This window comes from Pecten maximus, chromosome 2, assembly GCF_902652985.1.
Source record: "Pecten maximus chromosome 2, xPecMax1.1, whole genome shotgun sequence".
In the NCBI taxonomy this organism is placed as follows: Eukaryota; Metazoa; Mollusca; class Bivalvia; order Pectinida; family Pectinidae; genus Pecten; species Pecten maximus.
Genome location: NC_047016.1, coordinates 1,107,639 through 1,132,861, shown reverse-complemented (window position 1 = coordinate 1,132,861; position 25,223 = coordinate 1,107,639). Strand labels below are relative to the sequence as shown.

The 25,223-nt window shown below is 38.4% G+C and overlaps 1 protein-coding gene across 1 annotated transcript; it reads right to left on the bottom strand.

Annotated features, from left to right (window-relative positions):
• Positions 1 to 333: 333 nt before the first annotated feature.
• On the bottom strand, positions 334 to 21,121 carry LOC117344254 (zinc finger MYND domain-containing protein 19-like). The gene is made up of 7 exons (XM_033906947.1): positions 20,956 to 21,121; positions 6,743 to 6,802; positions 6,318 to 6,424; positions 4,255 to 4,459; positions 3,324 to 3,381; positions 1,708 to 1,807; positions 334 to 817 (listed from the first exon to the last, which is right to left on the bottom strand). The coding sequence occupies exons 1-7, from the start codon at positions 21,004 to 21,006 to the stop codon at positions 715 to 717; spliced, it is 684 nt and encodes a 227-aa protein (XP_033762838.1). The 5' UTR covers positions 21,007 to 21,121; the 3' UTR covers positions 334 to 714.
• Positions 21,122 to 25,223: the final 4,102 nt, after the last annotated feature.

Here is a 25,223-nt window from a genome sequence, read left to right as displayed (position 1 = left end):
GGTCATTGATGTGTCTGTACTGTCCGACAGAGGTCATTGATGTGTCTGTACTGTCTGACAGGGGTCATTGATGTGTCTGTACTGTCTGACAGGGGTCATTGATGTGTCTGTACTGACTGACAGGGGTCATTGATGTTGTGTCTGTACTGTCTGACAGGGGTAATTGATGTTGTGTCTGTACTGTCTGACAGGGGTCATTGATGTGTCTGTACTGTCTGACAGAGGTCATTGATGTGTCTGTACTGTCTGACAGGGGTCATTGATGTGTCTGTACTGACTGACAGGGGTCATTGATGTTGTGTCTGTACTGTCTGACAGGGGTAATTGATGTTGTGTCTGTACTGTCTGACAGGGGTCATTGATGTGTCTGTACTGACTGACAGAGGTCATTGATGTGTCTGTACTGTCTGACAGCGGTCATTGATGTGTCTACTGTCTGACAGGGGTCATTGATGTGTCTGTACTGTCTGACAGGGGTCATTGATGTGTCTGTATTGTGGATGAGATCCTCAATCAGTCGACAGCTGCTGACAGAGTTTTTGCTTTGTCTGTGTTGTGGATGAGATCCTCGATCAGTCGACAGCTGGCTGACAGAGTTTTTGCTGTATAGGTTTGACCTATATTGGTATCTGTGGTGTTGTGATTGCTTCCATTCATCATGCCCTCTTCCTCATTCATACAGTCATACTGACAATAAAATCTGTGACCTTGACCTTATCTGTCTGGAGGTCGTTCACACTGTGAAGGTCGTAACCGTTCTCGACAGTACCGTTTATGGGTGGGCCAGTCCTTCTGCTGACAGTAGATTCCACAGTACCTACAAAGAAACAGATTATCCACTGTCAACCTCATTTAGAGATTATCAGACTATTTATATCAATGGGGACTTAATAGTTAATTGGGAGAAAATATTTTCACATATTTGCTGGGCATTTACCTAATTTTGAAAATTTAATCCATAAAAATGACATACATGTAAATATCAACAGTAACATATAAAAACCCTCATCACTACCAAAACTGCTCAAATAATCCAATGTTCTTCGAATGACACCAGAACCAATCAGAAGTACTAGTACTTGTACACCCATTTTTAAGTATCAAATACAAATTGATGTAGATACAATCAAATATTTCACTTATCGATTGCCAATTGGAAAATCCGAGACTAAAAACAGTATTCGACAAGTGAGGACCATTTTCATCAACCCAAGAGGTGACTTTCCAATGTCGCATCAACTGGAGTTTGTACGAGTTACCTCCCCTCGCACAAAATGGGCAGCCAGGGTAATAATTTGTGCAGAAAATAGTTCAGAATACTCAATGATAAAGCAGGTCATTGTGTATGATTTTAACTCTTTTTCTATAATCTATTTATCTTAAACAGATGTCTTCAAACATAAAAGTGTGAAAAATATTACTAAATTACAAACAAATATTTTGCAGAAGGAGACAGAGTGATGTTAGAGTTTCCTTGGAAAGAATAATTTCTGGCCTTGAACTCATTGGGATTTATCATAAAAATAAGAAAATATTTTGATTCTCCAAAGAGTTTCGAATGAATTTGTTCTAGGGAAAGTAGGTGATTATAACTATAGGTGGCTGTGTTCTACAGCACCTAAACAATCAGCAATATGGCGTATCGTCATGGACAAACTACAAGTCGTTTTGTGAAAGTGCACTTAATGATAGGACTTGTACACGTACCTGACCTCCTGACACCGGCCACAGATGCTGAACTCACGAATCTGTTTCTCCATGTTGGTACAGGGTGGATAGTGACACTCATAGTACATGGAATTTTCATCTAGGAAAAATAATACACACACATTACAGCAACATCAGTAATGAATGTTATCAATTCAACAATGCATTGTGGGCCTTAACAGTGACGGGGAAAATGTAAAGTATAGTGTATGTGATATGTTTATGACTTTACCCTATGTTTTATGACCCTGGACATCTTTGTGATGTTGAAGAATACATACCCAATGTTTTATGACTCTGGCCTACTTTGTGATGTTGAAGAATACATACCCTATGTTTTATGACCCTGGACATCTTTGTGATGTTGAAGAATACATACCCAATGTTTTATGACTCTGGCCTACTTTGTGATGTTGAAGAATACATACCCTATGTTTTATGACCCTGGCCTACTTTGTGATGCTGAAGAATACATACCCTATGTTTTATGACCCTGGCCTACTTTGTGATGCTGAAGAATACATACCCTATGTTTTATGACCCTGGCCTACTTTGTGATGCTGAAGAATACATACCCTATGTTTTATGACCCTGGCCTACTTTGTGATGTTGAAGAATACATACTCTATGTTTTATGACCCTGGCCTACTTTGTGATGATAAAGATTAATACATACCCTATGTTTTATGACCCTGGCCTACTTTGTGATGTTGAAGAATACATACCCTATGTTTTACGACCCTGGCCTACTTTGTGATGTTGAAGAATACATACCCTATGTTTTACGACCCTGGCCTACTTTGTGATGTTGAAGAATACATACCCTATGTTTTATGACCCTGGCCTACTTTGTGATGTTGAAGAATACATACCCTATGTTTTACGACCCTGGCCTACTTTGTGATGTTGAAGAATACATACCCTATGTTTTATGACCCTGGCCTACTTTGTGATGTTGAAGAATACATACTCTATGTTTTACGACCCTGGCCTACTTTGTGATGATAAAGATTAATACATACCCTATGTTTTATGACCCTGGCCTACTTTGTGATGTTGAAGAATACATACCCTATGTTTTATGACTCTGGCCTACTTTGTGATGTTGAAGAATACATACCCTATGTTTTATGACCCTGGCCTACTTTGTGATGTTGAAGAATACATACCCTATGTTTTATGAACCTTGCCTACTTTGTGATACTGAAGAATACATACCCTATGTTTTATGACCCTGGCCTTCTTTGTGATGTTGAAGAATACATACCCTATGTTTTACGACCCTGGCCTACTTTGTGATGTTGAAGAATACATACCCTATGTTTTATGACCCTGGCCTACTTTGTGATGCTGAAGAATACGTACACATACCCTATGTTTTATGACCCTGGCCTACTTTGTGATGCTGAAGAATACATACCCTATGTTTTATGACCCTGGCCTACTTTGTGATGTTGAAGAATACATACCCTATGTTTTATGACCCTGGCCTACTTTGTGATGCTGAAGAATACATACCCTATGTTTTATGACCCTGGCCTACTTTGTGATGCTGAAGAATACATACCCTATGTTTTATGACCCTGGCCTGCTTTGTGTTGCTGAATAATACATACCCTCACTAACACTGTCTCCGTTACAGTTGTAGACCTTGTGGTAGATTGGTTCAGCCGGCTGAAATAATAAAACATGAATAATCACTGGAGTAATTAATCCATCGTACAGTGTCAGTATTTATCACTGGTGTAATTAATACATCGTACAGTGTCAGTATTTATCACTGGAGTAATTAACCCATCGTACAGTGTCAGTATTTATCACTGGTGTAATTAACCCATCGTACAGTGTCAGTATTTATCACTGGTGTAATTATCCCATCGTACAGTGTCAGTATCTATCACACACTTGGTGTACTCGGTTGAAACACACTTGGTGTACTCGGTTGATACACACTTGTTGTATTCGACTGATACACACTTGGTGTACTAGGTTGATACACACTTGGTGTACTTGTACTTGGGTGATACACACTTGGTGTACTCGGTTGATACACACTTGGTGTACTCGTACTCGGTTCATACACACTTGGTGTACTTGGTTCATAAACACTTGGTGTACTTGGTTGATACACACTTGGTGTACTTGGTTGATACACACTTGGTGTACTTGGTTGATACACACTTGGTGTTCTTGGTTGATACACACTTGGTGTACTCGGTTGATACACACTTGGTGTACTCGGTTGATACACACTTGGTGTACTCGGTTGATACACACTTGGTGTACTCGGTTGATACACACTTGGTGTACTCGGTTGATACACACTTGGTGTACTTGGTTCATAAACACTCGATTGATACTCACTTGGTGCACTCAGTTGATACACAGTTGGTGTACTCGGTTGGTACACACTTGGTGCACTCAGTTGATACACACTTGGTGTACTCGGTTGATACACACTTGGTGTACTTGGTTGGTACACACTTGGTGTACTCAGTTGATACACACTTGGTGTACTTGGTTCATAAACACTCGATTGATACTCACACACTCCAGTGGTTCCTCCTGTAGTTGCTGTACTGCAAGCCAGTATAGACTTTGCTCTCTGTTTGACTTTGTAGATGGCTGCTCTTCAAAGTATGGAGTACTGTTTTCAGGGACGAGAGCCAGATTCTCCATTCTGTTGTCCACAGTTACACCATTTTTATGTATAACCTTCCACCGTGGAGCTATTCCCCCACAATGTCTTTCCCTGTACAGAAGAATACACATATATTGAGTAGTGACCAGTAAATATAACACACTATCTAGTAACGGGTATTGATGCTAATCACTATAGCATGGTCATTAAAACTGGGCCCTGCTATAGGTGTCAGGCCCTGCTATAGGTGTCAGGCCCTGCTATAGGTGTCAGGCCCTGCTATAGGTGTCGGGCCCTGCTATAGGTGTCGGGCCCTGCTATAGGTGTCGGGCCCTGCTATAGGTGTCAGGCCCTGCTATAGGTGTCAGGCCCTGCTATAGGTGTCAGGCCCTGCTATAGGTGTCAGGCCCTGCTATAGGTGTCAGACCCTGCTATAGGTGTCAGGCCCTGCTATAGGTGTCGGGCCCTGCTATAGGTGTCGGGCCCTGCTATAGGTGTCAGACCCTGCTATAGGTGTCAGACCCTGCTATAGGTGTCAGGCCCTGCTACAGGTGTCGGGCCATGCTATAGGTGTCGGGCCCTGCTATAGGTGTCGGGCCCTGCTATAGATGTCAGGCCCTGCTATAGGTGTCAGACCCTGCTGTAGATGTCGGGCCATGCTATAGGTGTCAGACCCTGCTGTAGATGTCGGGCCATGCTATAGGTGTCGGGCCATGCTATAGGTGTCGGCCCTGCTATAGGTGTCAGACCCTGCTATAGGTGTCAGGCCCTGCTATAGGTGTCAGGCCCTGCTGTAGATGTCGGGCCATGCTATAGGTGTCGGGCCATGCTATAGGTGTCGGCCCTGCTATAGGTGTCAGGCCCTGCTATAGGTGTCAGGCCCTGCTATAGGTGTCAGACCCTGCTATAGGTGTCGGGCCCTGCTATAGGTGTCAGGCCCTGCTATAGGTGTCGGGCCCTGCTATAGGTGTCAGGCCCTGCTATAGGTGTCAGATCCTGCTATAGGTGTCAGGCCCTGCTATAGGTGTCAGACCCTGCTATAGGTGTCAGGCCCTGCTGTAGGTGTCAGACCCTGCTATAGGTGTCAGGCCCTGCTATAGGTGTCGGGCCCTGCTATAGGTGTCAGGCCCTGCTATAGGTGTCGGGTACGGCTATAGTGTTGGGCCCTGCTGTAGGTGTCAGACCCTGCTATAGGTGTCAGACCCTGCTGTAGGTGTCCGGCCCTGCTATAGATGTCGGGCCATGCTATAGGTGTCGGACCCTGCTATAGGTTTCAGGCCATGCTATAGGTGTCAGACCCTGCTATAGGTGTCAGGCCCTGCTATAGGTGTCAGGCCCTGCTATAGGTGTCAGGCCCTGCTATAGATGTCAGGCCCTGCTATAGGTGTCGGGCCATGCTATAGATGTCGGGCCCTGCTATAGGTGTCAGGCCCTGCTGTAGGTGTAGGACACCGCTATAGGTGTAGGACACTGCTATATGTATCCAGCGCTGCTATAGGTGTCGGGCCCTGCTATATGTATCCAGCACTGCTATAGGTGTCGGTCCCTGCTATAGGTGTAGGACACTGCTATATGTATCCAGCACTGCTATACATATGTAGGTGTCGGGCCCTTATACTGAGCATGACTTGAGAGTTACTTATACAGTTAAAGGCAGAATTTATCAAAAGAGTTCAATTAATAAGACTTCTTGTAATTAGTAGATTGTGCTCTAATTCACCCAAACTTTATTTTCATATATATGTATATATATATATTAATTATCAGTCAAAAGACACTAAATCTAGCCTTGACCTTTCACCAGATTCCCCAAAACATTGGTCAGATGATAAACCTCTGAATTGATTGATTAGGATGATCTTTGGAAATTGACCCTTATATCACATTATGCAAGATTATTTTTCCTATGGTCGATGTGTAGAACCCTTAACAATGGAGCTGTTTGGGACACTACTGTGGGATAGCTTACCAGAGGAAGTTGTGTAGAGGTTGAGCAGTAGATTTACTGCGATGGATGTTGTGTGTGTAGGCAAAAATGGTAGCTCCATTGCCATCAGGATCTACTTCCATGCGCGCCTGAAACAGGAAGTTTTCAAAACCATTATGATATGAACTGTAGAAAAATGATATCTGGGAATATCTTTTAACTGCATTCAGTAATATACATTCAAACTAATGTTTCATTATTAATTGTAAAATAATTTTGACTATAAGTAACAGCAAAATTGAATCATGGTAATCATAGCACAAAAATACACTAACAAAAGCACTTATTGCTGATACAAAACTTATCTGATCAGTTGAGATTAACTTTCTGTACATTACATGCACACAACTAATTATCTATGCATTATCTATACAAGCATGAATGTTTCAAACAGAAATAAAAATTACCTCAAAAGCATGGTTTTCCACCAGGGAAATGTCTCGCTCATCTAACAAAGCATATTTTACCTGGAAATAGAGAGAACCTTTAGTAAGCTAATTAACCAATTAAACCTAATTAAATATTGTACACTTATAAAACAATTAATACCTTCACCAGTACTGACCAACATTGTGTGTGTACACCTATACAGAGACTGACCAACAGTGTGTGTGTACACCTGTACAGAGACTGACCAACACTGTGTGTGTACACCTGTACAGAGACTGACCTACATTGTGTGTGTACACCTGTACAGAGACTGACCTACATTGTGTGTGTACACCTGTACAGAGACTGACCTAGCTACATTGTGTGTGTACACCTGTTCAGAGACTGACCTACATTGTGTGTGTACACCTGTACTGAGACTGACCTACATTGTGTGTGTACACCTGTACAGAGACTGACCTACATTGTGTGTGTACACCTGTACAGAGACTGACCTACATTGTGTGTGTACACCTGTACTGAGACTGACCTACATTGTGTGTGTACACCTGTACAGAGACTGACCTACATTGTGTGTGTACACCTGTACAGAGACTGACCAACACTGTGTGTACACCTGTACAGAGACTGACCAACACTGTGTGTGTACACCTGTACAAAGACTGACCTACATTGTGTGTGTACACCTGTACAGAGACTGACCAAGCTACATTGTGTGTGTACACCTGTTCAGAGACTGACCTACATTGTGTGTGTACACCTGTACTGAGACTGACCTACATTGTGTGTGTACACCTGTAGAGACTGACCTACATTGTGTGTGTACACCTGTACAGAGACTGACCTACATTGTGTGTGTACACCTGTACAGAGACTGACCAACACTGTGTGTGTACACCTGTACAGAGACTGACCTACATTGTGTGTACACCAGTACAGAGACTGACCTACATTGTGTGTGTACACCTGTACAGAGACTGACCTTCATTGTGTGTACACCTGTACAGAGACTGACCTACATTGTGTGTGTAGACCTGTACAGAGACTGACCAACACTGTGTGTGTACACCTGTACAGAGACTGACCAATACTGTGTGTACACCTGTACAGAGACAGACCTACATTTTGTGTGTACACCTGTACAGAGATTGACCTACATTGTGTGTACAACTGTACAGAGACTGACCTACATTGTGTGTGTACACCTGTACAGAGACTGACCTACATTGTGTGTGTACACCTGTACAGAGACTGACCAACACTGTGTGTGTACACCTGTACAGAGACTGACCAACACTGTGTGTGTACACCTGTACAAAGACTGACCTACATTGTGTGTGTACACCTGTACAGAGACTGACCTAGCTACAGTGTGTGTGTACACCTGTACAGAGATTGACATACAATTTTGACGTTGATCTAGGTCTTTTCAGCAGATACTAAGCTGATTATCACTTTATTCAAATATCAATGTCAATAAATTTTCCAATCCTTCATTCCAGCCTTTTGGTCTAATATCAAGTCTCAGGTCTCTAGGCTATCAAGAAATCTTTTAAGATTTAACCCCTGTGACCTTGCATATACGTCAAGGTCATTCAAGCATACTTCAGGCCCACAATATCAAGTCCCTGATCATGAGCCTCTTGGTTATTGATCATGAGAAGATGTTGTTTAAAAGATTTTAGCCTATATCTGACCCCTAGCTATAGCATGTGACCTTATTTAGATCAAGGTCATTCATTTGAACAAACTTGCTACACAGGACCAATTATTAGGTCTAGATCTCTATACCTCAAGGCTATTGAAAAGTTGTTTAAAAGTTGATGATGGTAGGATGAACACCACATCACAGGCAGGTGAGCTAATGTGTGTACATCTGTTCACGTTTAAATTCTCCCAACCAGTACATAAAATCTGTACATTCCTGATCCTCAAGAGTCAACACACATCAGTAATTTGATTGGAATGAACTTAATGGAAAATATCCTGCTCTCCAATATGAGTAGATATCTTACTACTACATATAATCATATGCAAAATTCACGACAGACTGAGCTGGTAAGGTGACCATATATATATACTATACAATATATACTACTCCTTCCTTTGATAAGGTGGACACCCATAACCCATGGCCAGGTTCTTTGGCTACAAGGAACCTCTCTAACTTCCCTATAGCTTACATCTGGAGTGGTCAACAACACCACGTCATGTACATCAGTGATGGGAGTAATGAAAAATACCCAGCCAGTGCCCTCCGACATCCTTAATAGGCCGAAAGAAAATCAGCCTGGGCTTGTAAGACCTTGGGTTTATTACAATGTTTTACAACAGTACTATAAAACAGGTCTTTACAAGCATGTCTCTCCACTAACCTGTGTTGACTTATAATGATTATATGTTCACTGCTGCGTGACCCCGGGAGGCAGGCAGTGGAAGGTTTAAACCGGGTGGTACAGTCAGTCTGACCGAGCTGGGAACAGTGGGACTAGCTATAGGCCATTATCAACACTGTAATCAATATCAAACTCACTCTCTTTTGTATAATTAACAAATGCTGGTGACTAAGTTTGCATTGTTTTGTTAGAAATTTCTACCCTGTCCTAACCTGTCGTGGCCATTTTAACTGTTCTAATTACTATAGTAGTCTAGTCATGATCATATGATTGACATCTAATATTAATATTGTATAGTGAAAACTAAACCCTTACCCCAACCCACCTGTTATAGGATATCAAACCATTTTATACTCTAACCCATTGTCTGCCATGAGGGTGTGACAATGCTAGGAACTGTTATCAACCTGGATGTTAGTAAATTCCTACATCTATATAACACTAGCTGTAATGACACATGACCAGGAGAATCTGTATCTTATCATTGTCACAAATCACTGAAGATATAATATGTATCTATATATATATAATCATTGTCACAAATCACTGATGCATGAAGATAAATATATATCTATCTACTGTTTTAACTCTACATGACCAGGATAATCTGTATCTAATCATTGTCACAAATCACTGATGATCTATCTACTGTTTTAAACTCTACATCTCCTGGACAATCTAAGAAATTTTACATTTCAAGACGTAAATCATGAACACAGTCCTATGAATAATATATGTGTAATAAGGAAGGAGGACTAGTAACTGGTCATATGTCTTCATTTACACCCTGCTGTACAGCTAGTATAACACCAGTCTTACAAGTATGGTTAGCTTAGGTTTGATGCTGAGATACACTCTTTTATTGGACTTGTTGATGTGGAATTTTCCTCCATTTTTTTTCTCTCGTTACACCAAAGCGGTGTATTTAAGAGTAACTTATCATTTTCCAAGTTGTCCTTTCGCAAACTCAATGTATGCCATGATTTAAAAACCTCTTTCCTGAATAAGTTAACATTGGCTGTCACAATTTGTTAGAAAAGTAACACCATCAGTGTTCCAGATAGCCAGCTATTTCTAGATAGTTTGGTATAGGTATATAATCATGGAGTTAACATGTCTGGTTAGCTTAGTTTATGTTAGATATGGTCTGTTAACCTGTCTGGTTAGCTTAGTTTATGTTAGATATGGTGTATGATCTGTTAACATGTCTGGTTAGCTTAGTTTATGTGTGATATGGTGTGTGATCTGTTAACATGTCTGGTTAGCTTAGTTTATGTTAGGATATGGTGTATGGTCTGTTAACCTGTCTGGTTAGCTTAGTTTATGTTAGATATGGTGTATGATCTGTTAATATGTCTGGTTAGCTTAGTTTATGTTAGATATGGTGTATGATCTGTTAACATGTCTGGTTAGCTAATTAGTTTATGTTAGATATGGTGTAAGATCTGTTAACATGTCTTGTTAGCTTAGTTTATGTTAGATATGGTGTATGGTCTGTTAACATGTCTGGTTAGCTTAGTTTATGTTAGATATGGTGTATGATCTGTTAACATGTCTGGTTAGCTTAGTTTATGTTAGATATGGTGTATGATCTGTTAACATGTCTGGTTAGCTTAGTTTATGTTAGATATGGTGTATGATATGTTAACATGTCTGGTTAGCTTAGTTTATGTTAGACATGGTGTATGGTCTGTTAACATGTCTGGTTAGCTTAGTTTATGTTAGATATGGTGTATGATCTAGATCTGTTAACATGTCTGGTTAGCTAATTAGTTTATGTTAGATATGGTGTATGATCTGTAAACATGTCTGGTTAGCTTAGTTTATGTTAGATATGGTGTATGATCTGTTAACATGTCTGGTTAGCTTAGTTTATGTTAGATATGGTGTATGGTCTGCTGGTTAGCTTAGTTTATGTTAGATATGGTGTATGATCTGTTAACATGTCTGGTTAGCTTAGTTTATGTTAGATATGGTGTATGATCTGTTAACATGTCTGGTTAGCTTAGTTTATGTTAGATATGGTGTATAGTCTGCTGGTTAGCTTAGTTTATGTTAGATATGGTGTATGATCTGTTAACATGTCTGGTTAGCTTAGTTTATGTTAGATATGGTGTATGGTCTGTTAACATGTCTGGTTAGCTTAGTTTATGTTAGATATGGTGTATGATCTGTTAAAATGTCTGGTTAGCTTAGTTTATGTTAGATATGGTGTATGATCTGTTAACATGTCTGGTTAGCTTAGTTTATGTTAGATATGGTGTATGACCAGTTAACATGTCTGGTTAGCTTAGTTTATGTCAGATATGGTGTATGATCTGTTAACATGTCTGGTTAGCTAAGTTTATCTTAGTTTATGTTAGATATGGTGTATGGTCTGTTAACATGTCTGGTTAGCTTAGTTTATGTTAGACATGGTGTATGATCTGTTAACATGTCTTGTTAGCTTAGTTTATGTTAACAAGTATACGTACTAGTCAGCTGCCTCAGCAGATTTAGTATACAGAATTCGAACCATTAATGAATTTTACACAACCTTTTGTGTCATCCTTTTAGAATCGCGATGTTCAATAAACTTCAGTGTAGCATGATAACAACAGAAACCACACTAAAACTGAACCAATTACTTATATACACACAGCCACATAACAAACTAAACTAGAATTGTCGCCAGGATGGCTGACTAATACCCCCCCCCCCCCCCCCCCAACATATTCCAGTATACCCCCCTTGCCATAGCAACCATAATTTTGAGAAAAAGAAAGTGGCATCCACATCTACACATGGTCCTCTATATTTGTGTGAAGTTTCATTGAAATCGGCCCTTCGGTTTAGGAGGAGTTGTCCGGACAAACTTAAAGTTATGGTTCTTATTGAAAAACCTGTTAATTGTGACCAGTTGCCATATAGCAACCATGATTTTTAGAAAAAGAAAGTAGCATGCACATCTACACATGGTCCTCTATATTTGTGTGAAGTTTCATTGAAATCGGCCGTTCAGTTTAGGAGGAGTTGTCCGGACAAACTTAAAGTTATGGTTCTTATCTTATCGGAAAGCCTGTTTATAGTGACCAGTTGCCATAGCAACAATAATTTTAAGAAAAAGAAAGAAGCATGCACATCTACACATGGTCCTCTATATTTGTGTGAAGTTTCATTGAAATCGGCCCTTCGGTTTAGGAGGAGTACTAGTTGTCTGGACAAACTTAAAGTTATGGTTCTTATCGGAAAACCTGTTTATAGTGACCAGTTGCCATATAACAACCATAATTTTGAAAAAAAGTGGCATACACATCTACACATGATCATTAATATTTGTGTAAAGTTTCATTGGAAGCGGCCCATTGGTTTAGGAGGAGTTGTCCGGACAAAATGTGTCTACAGACGGACAGACAACCTGATTCCAGTATACCCTCTAACTTCATTGCGGGGGTATAATAACAACATACACAGGCCTAGGGACACTGTCCAGTCTCCAATATCTATAACAACATATATACACAGAGACAATTTAAGAAAGATTCTTGTCAGCGGGTAGAATTCACATCTCCACAATGTATCATGTATCCCCACCAAAAAATAAATCTGCCGGATGTGCCATTCAACATCTCATAAACAAAAAAGGCCAAGATCATCAATCATGATAATGCCCCAGTATAGAACGGCACCAAGGACAGCAGTATTGATCAAGTTTGGTTGAAGCAGTACAATCACATTATCGTTATAAGGAACTCCTAATAAAATAATCTCATCTGTTCTCTCCCAGATTATCGTAATGTCGGCTTACTCCAATCAAGTAAGATTATTACAGTCGGCTTACTCCAAACAAGTAAGATTATTACAGTCGGCTTACTCCAAACAAGTAAGATTATTACAGGGTGAAACAATATATATATATATGTCTGTACCGTACCAAAACGAAACAAGTAAGATTATTACAGGGTGAAACAATATATATATGTCTGTATACGTACCAAAACGAAACAAGTAAGATTACTACAGGGTAAAACAATATATATATATATGTCTGTACCGTACCAAAACGAAACAAGTAAGATTATTACAGGGTAAAACAATATATATATATATGTCTGTACCGTACCAAAACGAAACAAGTAAGATTATTACAGGGTAAAACAATATATATATATGTCTGTACCGTACCAAAACGAAGGTACCATTTTTCATGCCATAGCAAACTGGACAAAGTCTGATTAAATTCACACATAAATTCTGGGTTCCACTATATATATATATAGCTACTTCATACAATGTACTATATATTACCCTGGGTACTACTATACATATACTACGTACACTACACGTGTGAAGTTACCAGGTACATGTAGATCCTAGAGGTATCCTGGCACTCTCCATTGAATGATGATTTAATGTGAGATAAAAATGTGTAAACAAAATTTTATCAGCTACATGTGAGTTCTTGATGACTTTTTGTGTGTTAACGTTTATGTCATCGTATATTTCTGTTTTTTTTCTCTATACTGTTAAACTACTATGCTACTGACCGATATTTTAAAATTAACCTACTGGTGCTTTTAGAAGGGCATATAATATCCATCAGCCAGTACTTCCTATTACGCTTATCACATTATTTGTACTCCTCCACTTTTTGAAACTGTGGATTATTATAAATTAGAACCAATTGCAAAAAAATATCTGGAACCCTGATCATGAAGGGCAATAACTTTTGTGAAAATTGTTGTTGTTTTCAAAAGTTATATCAACACAGACGTCCAATGCCATAACATAATCCTCATCATTTTTAGATAGTGTGGGATGCTATCTCTTGCCCTAAATCATTGTATGGGGCTTATAATGGCTGTCAATCCCGCAGTAATTCCAGTGTTTACTTACCTATACTGATATCACTAATTACCAGTCAAATTAATCTGTTACATACCACAGCTGGACCTACAGGGATAGCTCACACAAAGTCCTACAGGTGAGTAGATCAAGGTACAGATAGATATGTAGGGGATATATGTAGGTAGACATGTGACCACACCGATTACATAGAAACCATGTTATATTACAGGTAGATATGTAGGGGAATATCAGGCGGTCAAGGACACAGAGATTACATAGAAACCACATTACATCACCTGATGGTAATCCCCCAGAGTAAATAGATGGCTAACTGGAGACCACACTGACATCATTTTGGTATCAATATGATCAGGCTAACTGGAGACCACACTGACATCATTTTGGTATTAATATGATCAGACTAACTGGAGACCACACTGACATCATTTTGGTATTAATATGATCAGGCTAACTGGAGACCACACTGACATCATTTTGGTATTAATATGATCAGACTAACTGGAGACCTCACTGACATCATTTTGGTATTAATATGATCAGACTAACTGGAGACCTCACTGGCATTATTTTGGTATTAATATGATCAGACTAACTGGAGACCTCACTGACATCATTTTGGTATTAATATGATCAGGCTAACTGGAGACCACACTGACATCATTTTGGTATTAATATGATCAGGCTAACTGGAGACCACACTGACATCATTTTGGTATTAATATGATCAGACTAACTGGAGACCACACTGACATCATTTTGGTATTAATATGACCAGACTAACTGGAGACCACACTGACATCATTTTGGTATTAATATGATCAGACTAACTGGAGACCTCACTGACATCATTTTGGTATTAATATGATCAGACTAACTGGAGACCTCACTGACATCATTTTGGTATTAATATGATCAGACTAACTGGAGACCTCACTGACATCATTTTGGTATTAATATGATCAGACTAACTGGAGACCTCACTGGCATTATTTTGGTATTAATATGATCAGACTAACTGGAGACCTCACTGACATCATTTTGGTATTAATATGATCAGACTAACTCGAGACTGCACTGACATCATCTTGGTATTAATATGATCAATGTAAAAATAACAAGGACAGAGATGTCAAGATCCCACCCATGCAAATATTGTATTACAAGAAATCAAAGTGATTAACATGCATTAAACATGAAACACACAACATTTAGAATCATTACATGTATTTGTGTTCAGTCATTAATTATATTTAGTTCCTATGAAAGTAATCAACATGATTAGTAACAAATATGTACCATTAGCAAGTTTCATCAAAATCTGATCATTCCTTCAAAAGATATCATACAGAAAGCAATCGGTCAATCAGGTGACAGCAGCCAAATTAAATATGTGCAGAATATGACGATAATCGAACTTGAGCAAGGGATGTAGGTAATAAGTCTACCAAGCAAGTTTCATCAAAATCTGATCATTCCTTCAAATGACAAATTGTAAAAAAATTCTGGCTGGTTAACATTCCATAGCCCACATGTACAGCTGACTGCAGTCTAGATCTACAAATTGTATTAATCTTGGTTTTGTTATATTTGCTTGAACACCGAAATGTATGAGCTCCACTGGAGAGAAATAACCTAGTAATTATGATTAAATGCAAATATCTTTTTGTTATTTTTCCTAATTTTAAGAGTTTTTTTTGTCATAGTCAAAACTATGGGCCGTGTTCCCAAGGCAACGAAAAAACAGTCTGTGTTTGAGATGTAATAATGATCCTACGTTGTAACTTACTATCATGGTTTGGAGCCATTAGGGGCGATCAGTACCTTATATTAATCACAATTAAAAGTCTTGCTGGCATGAACTTGACTGAAACCAGATCCAGCACCAAAAAGCACCACTTTGCAACAACTAGTTATCAGTTTATCTAGCCATAAAAAATCTTAAAATTTGGTCCAGCACAAAGTTTGCAATTATAGAGCAATGAAACTATTTTATTGTCTCATGTAATATTGATACTAGTGCCCCAATCACAGAGTGAAAGTTCTGTTTATTCTCAATAACTCTCTCAAAAATATTACTGTCCTACCCAGTACTCCTTCCATTGAGAACGAAGTTTAAAACACCATAGTAATATTAGAACAAGAGATCCCAGAGGGATCTTGGCGCCCACCATTGAATGATCTTTATAGGTTCCATGTCAGATTGATCTTTTCTCTACTTTTCCCTTCCTCTAAGTCTTACTAATCTGTGTAAATTCAGAAACAGCCCTCTAGTACTTTTCAAACAAGGGGAACCTATATATAAAATTTAAGATTTAGCAATAATGGCTGTCTGTTGTTTTTGGATTGGTCCCAAAATGCAACACCAGGGACCAAGGGGAACCTACATATGAAATTTGAGAAAGATCCCTTCAGTACCTTCTGTAAAATAGCGATAACAAACTTCAATTGTCAAAATACAAGATGGCTGCCTGTCGGCCATGTTGTTTTCCTATTGGTCCCAAGATGCAATATGCAGAACTACAGACCAAGGGGAACTTATAAAAATGTTTGAGAAAGATCCCTTCAGTACTTTCTGAAAAATAGCGATAATAAGTTTCAATTGTCAAAATCTAAGATGGCTGCCTGTCGGCCATGTTGTTTTACGATTAGTCTCAAAATGCAATATGCATAACTAGGCACCGAGGGGAACCTAAATATGAAATTTGAGAAAGATCCCTTCATTACTTTCTGAGAAATAGCGATAACAAACTTCAATTGTCAAAATCTAAGATGGCTGCCTGTCGGCCATGTTGTTTTCTGATAGGTCTTAAAATGTAATATGCATAACTAGGCACCAAGGGGAACCTATATATGAAATTTGAGAAAGATCCCTTCATTACTTTCTCAGAAATAGCGATAACAAACTTCAATTGTCAAAATCCAAGATGGCTACCTGTCGGCCATGTTGTTTTCCGATTGGTCTCAAAATGCAATATGCATAACTAAGCACTAAGGGAAACCTACATATGAAATTTGAGAAAGATCCCTTCAGTACTTTCTGAGAAGTAGCGATAACAAACTTCAATTGTCAAAATCCAAGATGGCTGCTTGTCGGCCATGTTGTTTTCCGATTGATCTCAAAATGCAATATGCATAACTAGGCATCAAGGGGAATCTACATATGAAATTTGAGAAAGATCCCTTCAGTACTTCCTCAGAAATAGCGATAACAAACTTCAATTGTCAAAATCCAAGATGGTTGCCTGTCGGCCATGTTGTTTTCCGATAGGTCTCAAAATGCAATATGCATAACTAAGCACCAAGGGAAACCTACATATGAAATTTGAGAAAGATCCCTTCAGTACTTTCTCAGAAATAGCGATAACAAACTTCAATTGTCAAAATCCAAGATGGCTGCCTGTCGGCCATGTTGTTTTCCGATTGATCTCAAAATGCAATATGCATAACTAGGCACCAAGGGGAATCTACATATGAAATTTGAGAAAGATCCCTTCAGTACTTCCTCAGAAATAGCGATAACAAACTTCAATTGTCAAAATCCAAGATGGCTGCCTGTCGGCCATGTTGTTTTCCGATAGGTCTCAAAATGCAATATGCATAACTAGGCACCAAGGGAAACCTACATATGAAATTTGAGAAAGATCCCTTCAGTACTTTCTCAGAAATAGCGATAACAAACTTCAATTGTCAAAATCCAAGATGGCTGCCTGTCGGCCATGTTGTTTTCCGATTGGTCTCAAAATGCAATATGCATAACTAGGCACCAAGGGGAATCTACAGATGAAATTTGAGAAAGATCCCTTGAGTACTTTCTCAGAAATAGCGATAACAAACTTCAATTGTCAAAATCCAAGATGGCTGCCTGTCGGCCATGTTGTTTTACGATTGGTCTCAAAATGCAATATGCATAACTAGGCACCAAGGGGAACCCACATATGAAATTTGAGAAAGATCCCTTCAGTACTTTCTGAGGATTAGCGATAACAAGAATTGTTTACGGACGGACGGAGGGACGGACGGACGGACGGACGACGGACCACGGACGCAGGGCGATTTGAATAGCCCACCATCTGATGATGGTGGGCTAAAAATACCACACAGTATATATCTTAGACTAAACAATGTCCACACACAGTACATCTTAGACTTAACAATGTCCAGACAGTACATCTTAGACTAAACAATGTCCACACACAGTACATCTTAGACTTAACAATGTCCAGACAGTACATCTTAGACTAAACAATGTCCACACACAGTACATCTTAGACTTAACAATGTCCAGACAGTACATCTTAGACTAAACAATGTCCACACACAGTACATCTTAGACTTAACAATGTCCTGACAGTACGTATACATCTTAGACTAAACAATGTCCACACACAGTACATCTTAGACTTAACAATGTCCAGACAGTACATCTTAGAATTAACAATGTCCACACACAGTACATCTTAGACTTAATTATGTCCAAAGGACTCTTAAATACCATAGCTGATCATGAGCGAGAAACCATTTTTTTGACTTGGTAATTAACAGTTTGGGGACTGGTGATTTTTTATAGCAGTGACAAACGAAATGTCATGACACTCAAGTCATTAATGGAGAGTAACTACAATACTTCCCCACCACGGAAACCAACACCAGTTGTTTAAGTGGTCATATACATTCACAGAAATCGACACTCATAAATTTCTAACGTACACAACTGAAATACAAGTCATTGATGACGTCTAATTATAGCTATATATATATAGTTTGTTAGATAACCCACGGCCAATAGTCCAACTCAAGTCATTGAAATATCTATAACTTATACTTGTGAACAAAATGCAAACTCTTTTTAAATATTTGATTTATAAAGAGCTGAAATCAAAACATTCTACTCATAAAAGCATACACAAATTAAACCAATGTAACCAAATCAATATCAATGTTTTTTTTATTAAATAAATGGAAACTGACACAATGTGTTTATTTGTTGGCAATACATTAATGTGAAAAATATGATGTGTTGATTTCTTCTTAGTGTTGTAATATGGCATCCAGAAGACTGTCATTTCATTAGACTTGAATGTTTGTGTCAGAGTACTGTAAATTTTACCCTGATTTAAATATCTAAAGAAGTTCTGATTATTTCAACAAAACAATCATCAACGTAACGTGATCATTGTAATTATTTTTTAAATATTACATAAACATATTGTCATATATTTAATATACATATTGTTTGATCCTCAATCATATTGTTGGGTCACAGCTCGAAGGAGAAATGTAATGTTCACCACCAAAAATCATCTTTTGAAAAAGGACAAATATGTCCACATGTTTAATTTATATAAAGTTTGAGTATTATGTTACTTCAATTTTACCTTGATATCTTGGTTTATAATTCACCTTTAAAAGCAAAGAAAATGAATAAAGATAAATATGATATGTAATTGTATTTCAGTGTGGGGTCATGAAGCTTTGGAACATCATACTGCAAATAGTCATGTGTTGATAATTATGAACCATATATATCTATATACAAAGGTTAGGTTAGGTAGAACTTGAGGACCCGCGAGTAAAATAACAAAGTCCACAGGAAAATTTACATGTTATCTATATAGCTAGTGTAAAAATGGCCCCACCTTCTAGTTGTTTTGGCTTCCTAGTGATTGTGTCACCACCTATAATAGATTATCTTATCTAGATCCTTCCTAGTGATTGCAATTGTGTCACCATGATAGATTATCTCCTCATTGGTAACTTGTAAAATCAAGAAGAATAAAGGCTGTTTATTGCAGATTAAAGCCGATATCCCTGGACAATTGAATAACTTGACAACTTTAATTCCTTGACCAAGGTGAAAAATGTTTTTTATAGTATCTGACATAATTAACAAAATATCTTTTATACTATCAAAATATTTTTTAATAGTATACATCTGACTTGCACACAGATATGTTTTCAGACTATATATAGCACATGTTGTATTTCCATAGGACAGATATTTCAATTATGACAGACTAGATACACAGGTAGGATCCACAGGTATACTGGGTACAATTTGAGTCTATAGCTATATACTGTTATAAACGTAGTATCAATTTGTGTCTATATATATACCGTTATAAAAGTATGTAATATCGTTACAATGGAAAATGAACCATGAATTTTCACTACTTTTATCAGAGTTGCAAGGTTTATAAAGTATGATAGTTCTGATGAATGACCAGACTTTTTTCACAGCTTTATTTGACAACCACCAGGTGTGAATGAGACCCACAAGGCCACATGTTGTCGCTGTATACAACAATGTAGCTAGGAACAAAGACCTACTTACCAGCTGTTGCAGTCAGTACATTTCTTTGTCAGGCAGATTATGTACCCCAATATAAATGTGACAATGGAAATTATATTTTCCTTCTCTTCAATTAAAGAAACGGAAACCCAATTGAATTCTTAGTTGCGTGAAGATTGAAAAATAATAAGAATAGGCCCTAATACATTAATGAAACATAGTGATGCTGACCGAGGTTCGCCTACGAGAACAAATACGGTAATATTGATTTACCATATATCCATAAATAGAACATTTCAATAACCTTCAGTCAGCTGGATAAACAATAAGACCTACTAATACGTAATGTGATAAAGAGTCGCACGTGTATGGAGTCCTACATCGCAACAGTACCCGGGGACGGGGACGTTTGACAGCACGACATGCGCGTGACGTTTCGAGTTTGACAGCTCCATAACGGTACTTTGTACACCCCTTACATCCGATGACAAACGGGGAAATACATGTCCATTTAAACACCACACCAAGACAATATACATATCTATCTACAGAAGATTAGAAACTAATATAACAAGTCCAATCATCACAACGGGGCTTTTCAAATAGAGAATTATTGACCGAAAAAATGGCATGGCGGTCGGTTTGCCCGGCTCGCCATGTTGATGTGGACGATGAGACAAGAGCCTGATATACTCACTTTCCCTGCTGTTCTGCCAAGGCGGACGATCCCGAGCTTGAAGCCCGCCATGGTCGGGCGCTGTTTGTAACCTCCCAGAAAATTCTCGCGGTATGCACTTGTCCCAGTAAAGGGCAATCCTTCGGCCCGCGTACACCGATCACTCACTTTCCCTGTCTTCCTTGCCTTTGTGTGTTATCGCATTGTTTCCCACGTGGTAAATAGACCTCGATACCAACCAATCAGAAGATAGGATCGATTCACTTCCGCGAGAGGTTAAAGGTTATGTTTACATTGAGCACATGGCTCAAAGCCTTGATAAGCTTTGACAACTCTCTTACATACATGTATATATATATATGTTAATCAACATTTCTGTAACACAAAGGATATTTGAGTTTAATTCATTAAATATAAACACCTTGCCATAAATAGTAGCTGTTTTATCATTACAAGTATCATTTGATGACTAAATAAGAACAATATGGAAATGATAAGACAATGTACAATGTTACATAATACTTAATCAATGCAGGCCCGAGCCTCCTGTCTTCCTCGGTTCTAATTATAATGACCGTTCATATGCTCTTCATATTGGATGACATGATGTTTGTAAAATCTGTGTGGTCACTTAAATTACAGGTGTGTCTAAGATTTTATGCAATCTGGAGATTGATCTAGAACCTGGATCTAACAAATTGGTTAATGGAGCAATGGGAAAAGAAAAGCCACTCATCATCAAGTAAATTACAGTTGTACATATAGTCTTTGTCATCCTATGAATCATCAGTTGTGCTTATTCCTCATTTCGAACCCGGGACCTCCGAACACTAGCCGGATGCTCTACCGATTGAGCTACCTGGTCGCCGATGATCGACCCGGTCCAGTTCCGCTACAATTGTAACTCCTGTAGTATAGAGGACGCTTTTTGTGAATCCTTCTTTAAAGTGCATACCTATACAATAAGATGATTTTTACATGTATTATGATTTGTAATTCTCAGTATGTAATTGCAGGTTTTAGTTAATGTAAAACTATCAATTTGATGTTGACCTAGTTCCTCATGGGATGCTAGGTTTACTATTCTTCCAATACCCAAAATGTGTTTAAACAAGTGGCCCATGGGCCTTAACAGTCATATGACTCTATAAACCCTTGTACTGTTCTGGTATACATACTCAGTAGCAATTATAGTGGATTGTTGGCCATGGCAGCAATCTTGGATTTCGGACTGACTAAAAAAATAACATTTGGTTAGGACCATCTCAGGATCATCAGAGTCAAGTCTGAGTTGAAGACCACTGGCGGACCTTAATTGATAAGAAGTTTAAAATAGGTGTTGTTCAGGAAACCCATGATTCCATAATCATATCATAAATGGCCACCACGACTGTCGTGTAAAAGCTTTTACATGTACAAGGCTGAAAATTAACAGCTTTTACTGGCTCCTTTTTCTTAACCTTTGTACCAATCTTTAGATTAATGGTACCAGTGGATCTGGAGAAGAAGTTTAAAATGTGATTTTCAAGATGGCAGATAGGAAAGGATTACTCAAGGACAGCTGTTATAAGTTGAGTAATTAATAATGTTCATTTAATACTCTACCACTTACTTGTACCACTTGTAACACTTACTTGTACAACTTACTTATACCACTTACTTATACCACTAGTACTTACTTATACCACTTACCTGTACCACTAACTTGTACCACTTACTTGTACCACTTTCTTGTACCACTTACTTGTACCACTAACTTGTACCACTTACTTGTACGACTTACCCGTACCACTAACTTGTACCACTAACTTGTACCACTTACTTGTACCACTAACTTGTACCACTTACTTGTACCACTTATTTGTACTTACTTGTATCACTAACTTGTACCACTTACTTGTACCACTTATTTGTACCACTTATTTGTACCACTTACTTGTACCACTTACTTGTACCACTTACTTGTACCATTTACTTGTACCACTTACCTGTACCACTAACTTGTACCACTTACTTGTACCACTTACTTGTACCACTTACTTTTACCACTTTTTTGTTCTTACTTGTACCACTTACTTGTACCACTTACTTGTACCACTTACCTGACCACTAACTTGTACCACTTACTTGTACCACTTACCTGTACCACTAACTTGTACCACTTACTTGTACCACTTACTTGTACCACTTACTTGTACCACTAACTTGTACCACTAACTTGTACCACTTACTTGTACCACTTACTTGTACCACTTATTTGTACAACTTACTTGTACCACTAACTTGTACCACTTACTTGTACCACTTACTTGTACCACTTATTTGTACTTACTTGTACCACTTACTTGTACCACTTACTTGTACCACTTACCTGTACCACTTACTTGTACCACTTACTTGTACCACTAACTTGTACCACTTACTTGTACCACTTACTCGTACCACTTACTTGTACCACTAACTTGTACCACTTACTTGTACCACTTACTTGTACCACTTATTTGTACTTACTTGTACCACTTACTTGTACCACTTACCTGTACCACTAACTTGTACCACTAACTTGTACCACTAACTTGTACCACTTACTTGTACCACTTATTTGTACCACTTACCTGTACCACTTAACTGTACCACTTACCTGTACCACTAACTTGTACCACTTATTTGTACCACTTATTTGTACCACTTACTTGTACCACTTATTTGTACTTACTTGTATCACTAACTTGTACCACTTACTTATACCACTTACCTGTACCACTTACTTGTACCACTTATTTGTACCACTAACTTATACCACTTACTTGTACCACTTACTTGTACCACTTATTTGTACCTATTATTTGTACCACTTACTTGTACCACTTATTTGTACTTACTTGTATCACTAACTTGTACCACTTACTTATACCACTTACCTGTACCACTTATTTGTACCACTTATTTGTACCACTAACTTGTACCACTTACTTGTACCACTTACCTGTACCACATATTTATTTGTACCACTTACTTGTACCACTTACTTTTACCACTTTTTTGTACTTACTTGTACCACTTACTTGTACCACTTACTTGTACCACTTACCTGTACCACTAACTTGTACCACTTACTTGTACCACTTACCTGTACCACTAACTTGTACCACTTACTTGTACCACTTACTTGTACCACTAACTTGTACCACTTACTTGTACCACTTACTTGTACTTACAAGTACTTGTATCACTAACTTGTACCACTTACTTGTACCACTTATTTGTACAACTTACTTGTACCACTAACTTGTACCACTTACTTGTACCACTTACTTGTACCACTTACTTGTACCACTTATTTGTACTTACTTGTAACACTAACTTGTACCACTTATTTGTACCACTTACTTGTACCACTTACTTGTACCACTAACTTGTACCACTTACTCGTACCACTTACTTGTACCACTAACTTGTACCACTTACTTGTACCACTCACTTGTAACACTAACTTATACCACTTACTTGTACCACTTACTTGTACCACTAACTTGTACCACTTACTTGTACCACTAACTTGTACCACTTACCTGTAACACTTACTTGTACCACTTACTTGTACCACTTACTTGTACCACTAACTTGTACCACTTACTTGTACCTCTAACTTGTACCACTTACTTGTACCACTTACCTGTACCACTAACTTGTACCACTTACTTGTAACACATACTTGTACCACTTACTTGTACCACTTATTTGTACCACTTACCTGTACCACTTACCTGTACCACATATTTATTTGTACCACTAACTTGTACCACTTACTTGTACCACTAACTTGTACCACTTACTTGTACCACTAACTTGTACCACTTACTTGTACCACTTACTTGTACCACTTATTTGTACCACTTACTTGTACCACTAACTTGTACCACTTACTTGTACCACTTATTTGTATCACTTATTTGTACCACTTACTTGTACCACTAACTTGTACCACTAACTTGTACCACTAACTTGTACCACTTACTTGTACCACTTACCTGTACCACATATTTATTTGTACCACTTACTTTTACCACTTACTTGTACCACTAACTTGTACCACTAACTTGTACCACTTACTTGTACCACTTACCTGTACCACATATTTATTTGTACCACTTACTTATACCACTTACTTGTACCACTTACTTGTACCACTTACTTGTACCACTAACTTGTATCACTTACTTATACCACTTACTTGTACCACTTACCTGTACCACTTACTTGTACCACTTACCTGTACCACTAACTTA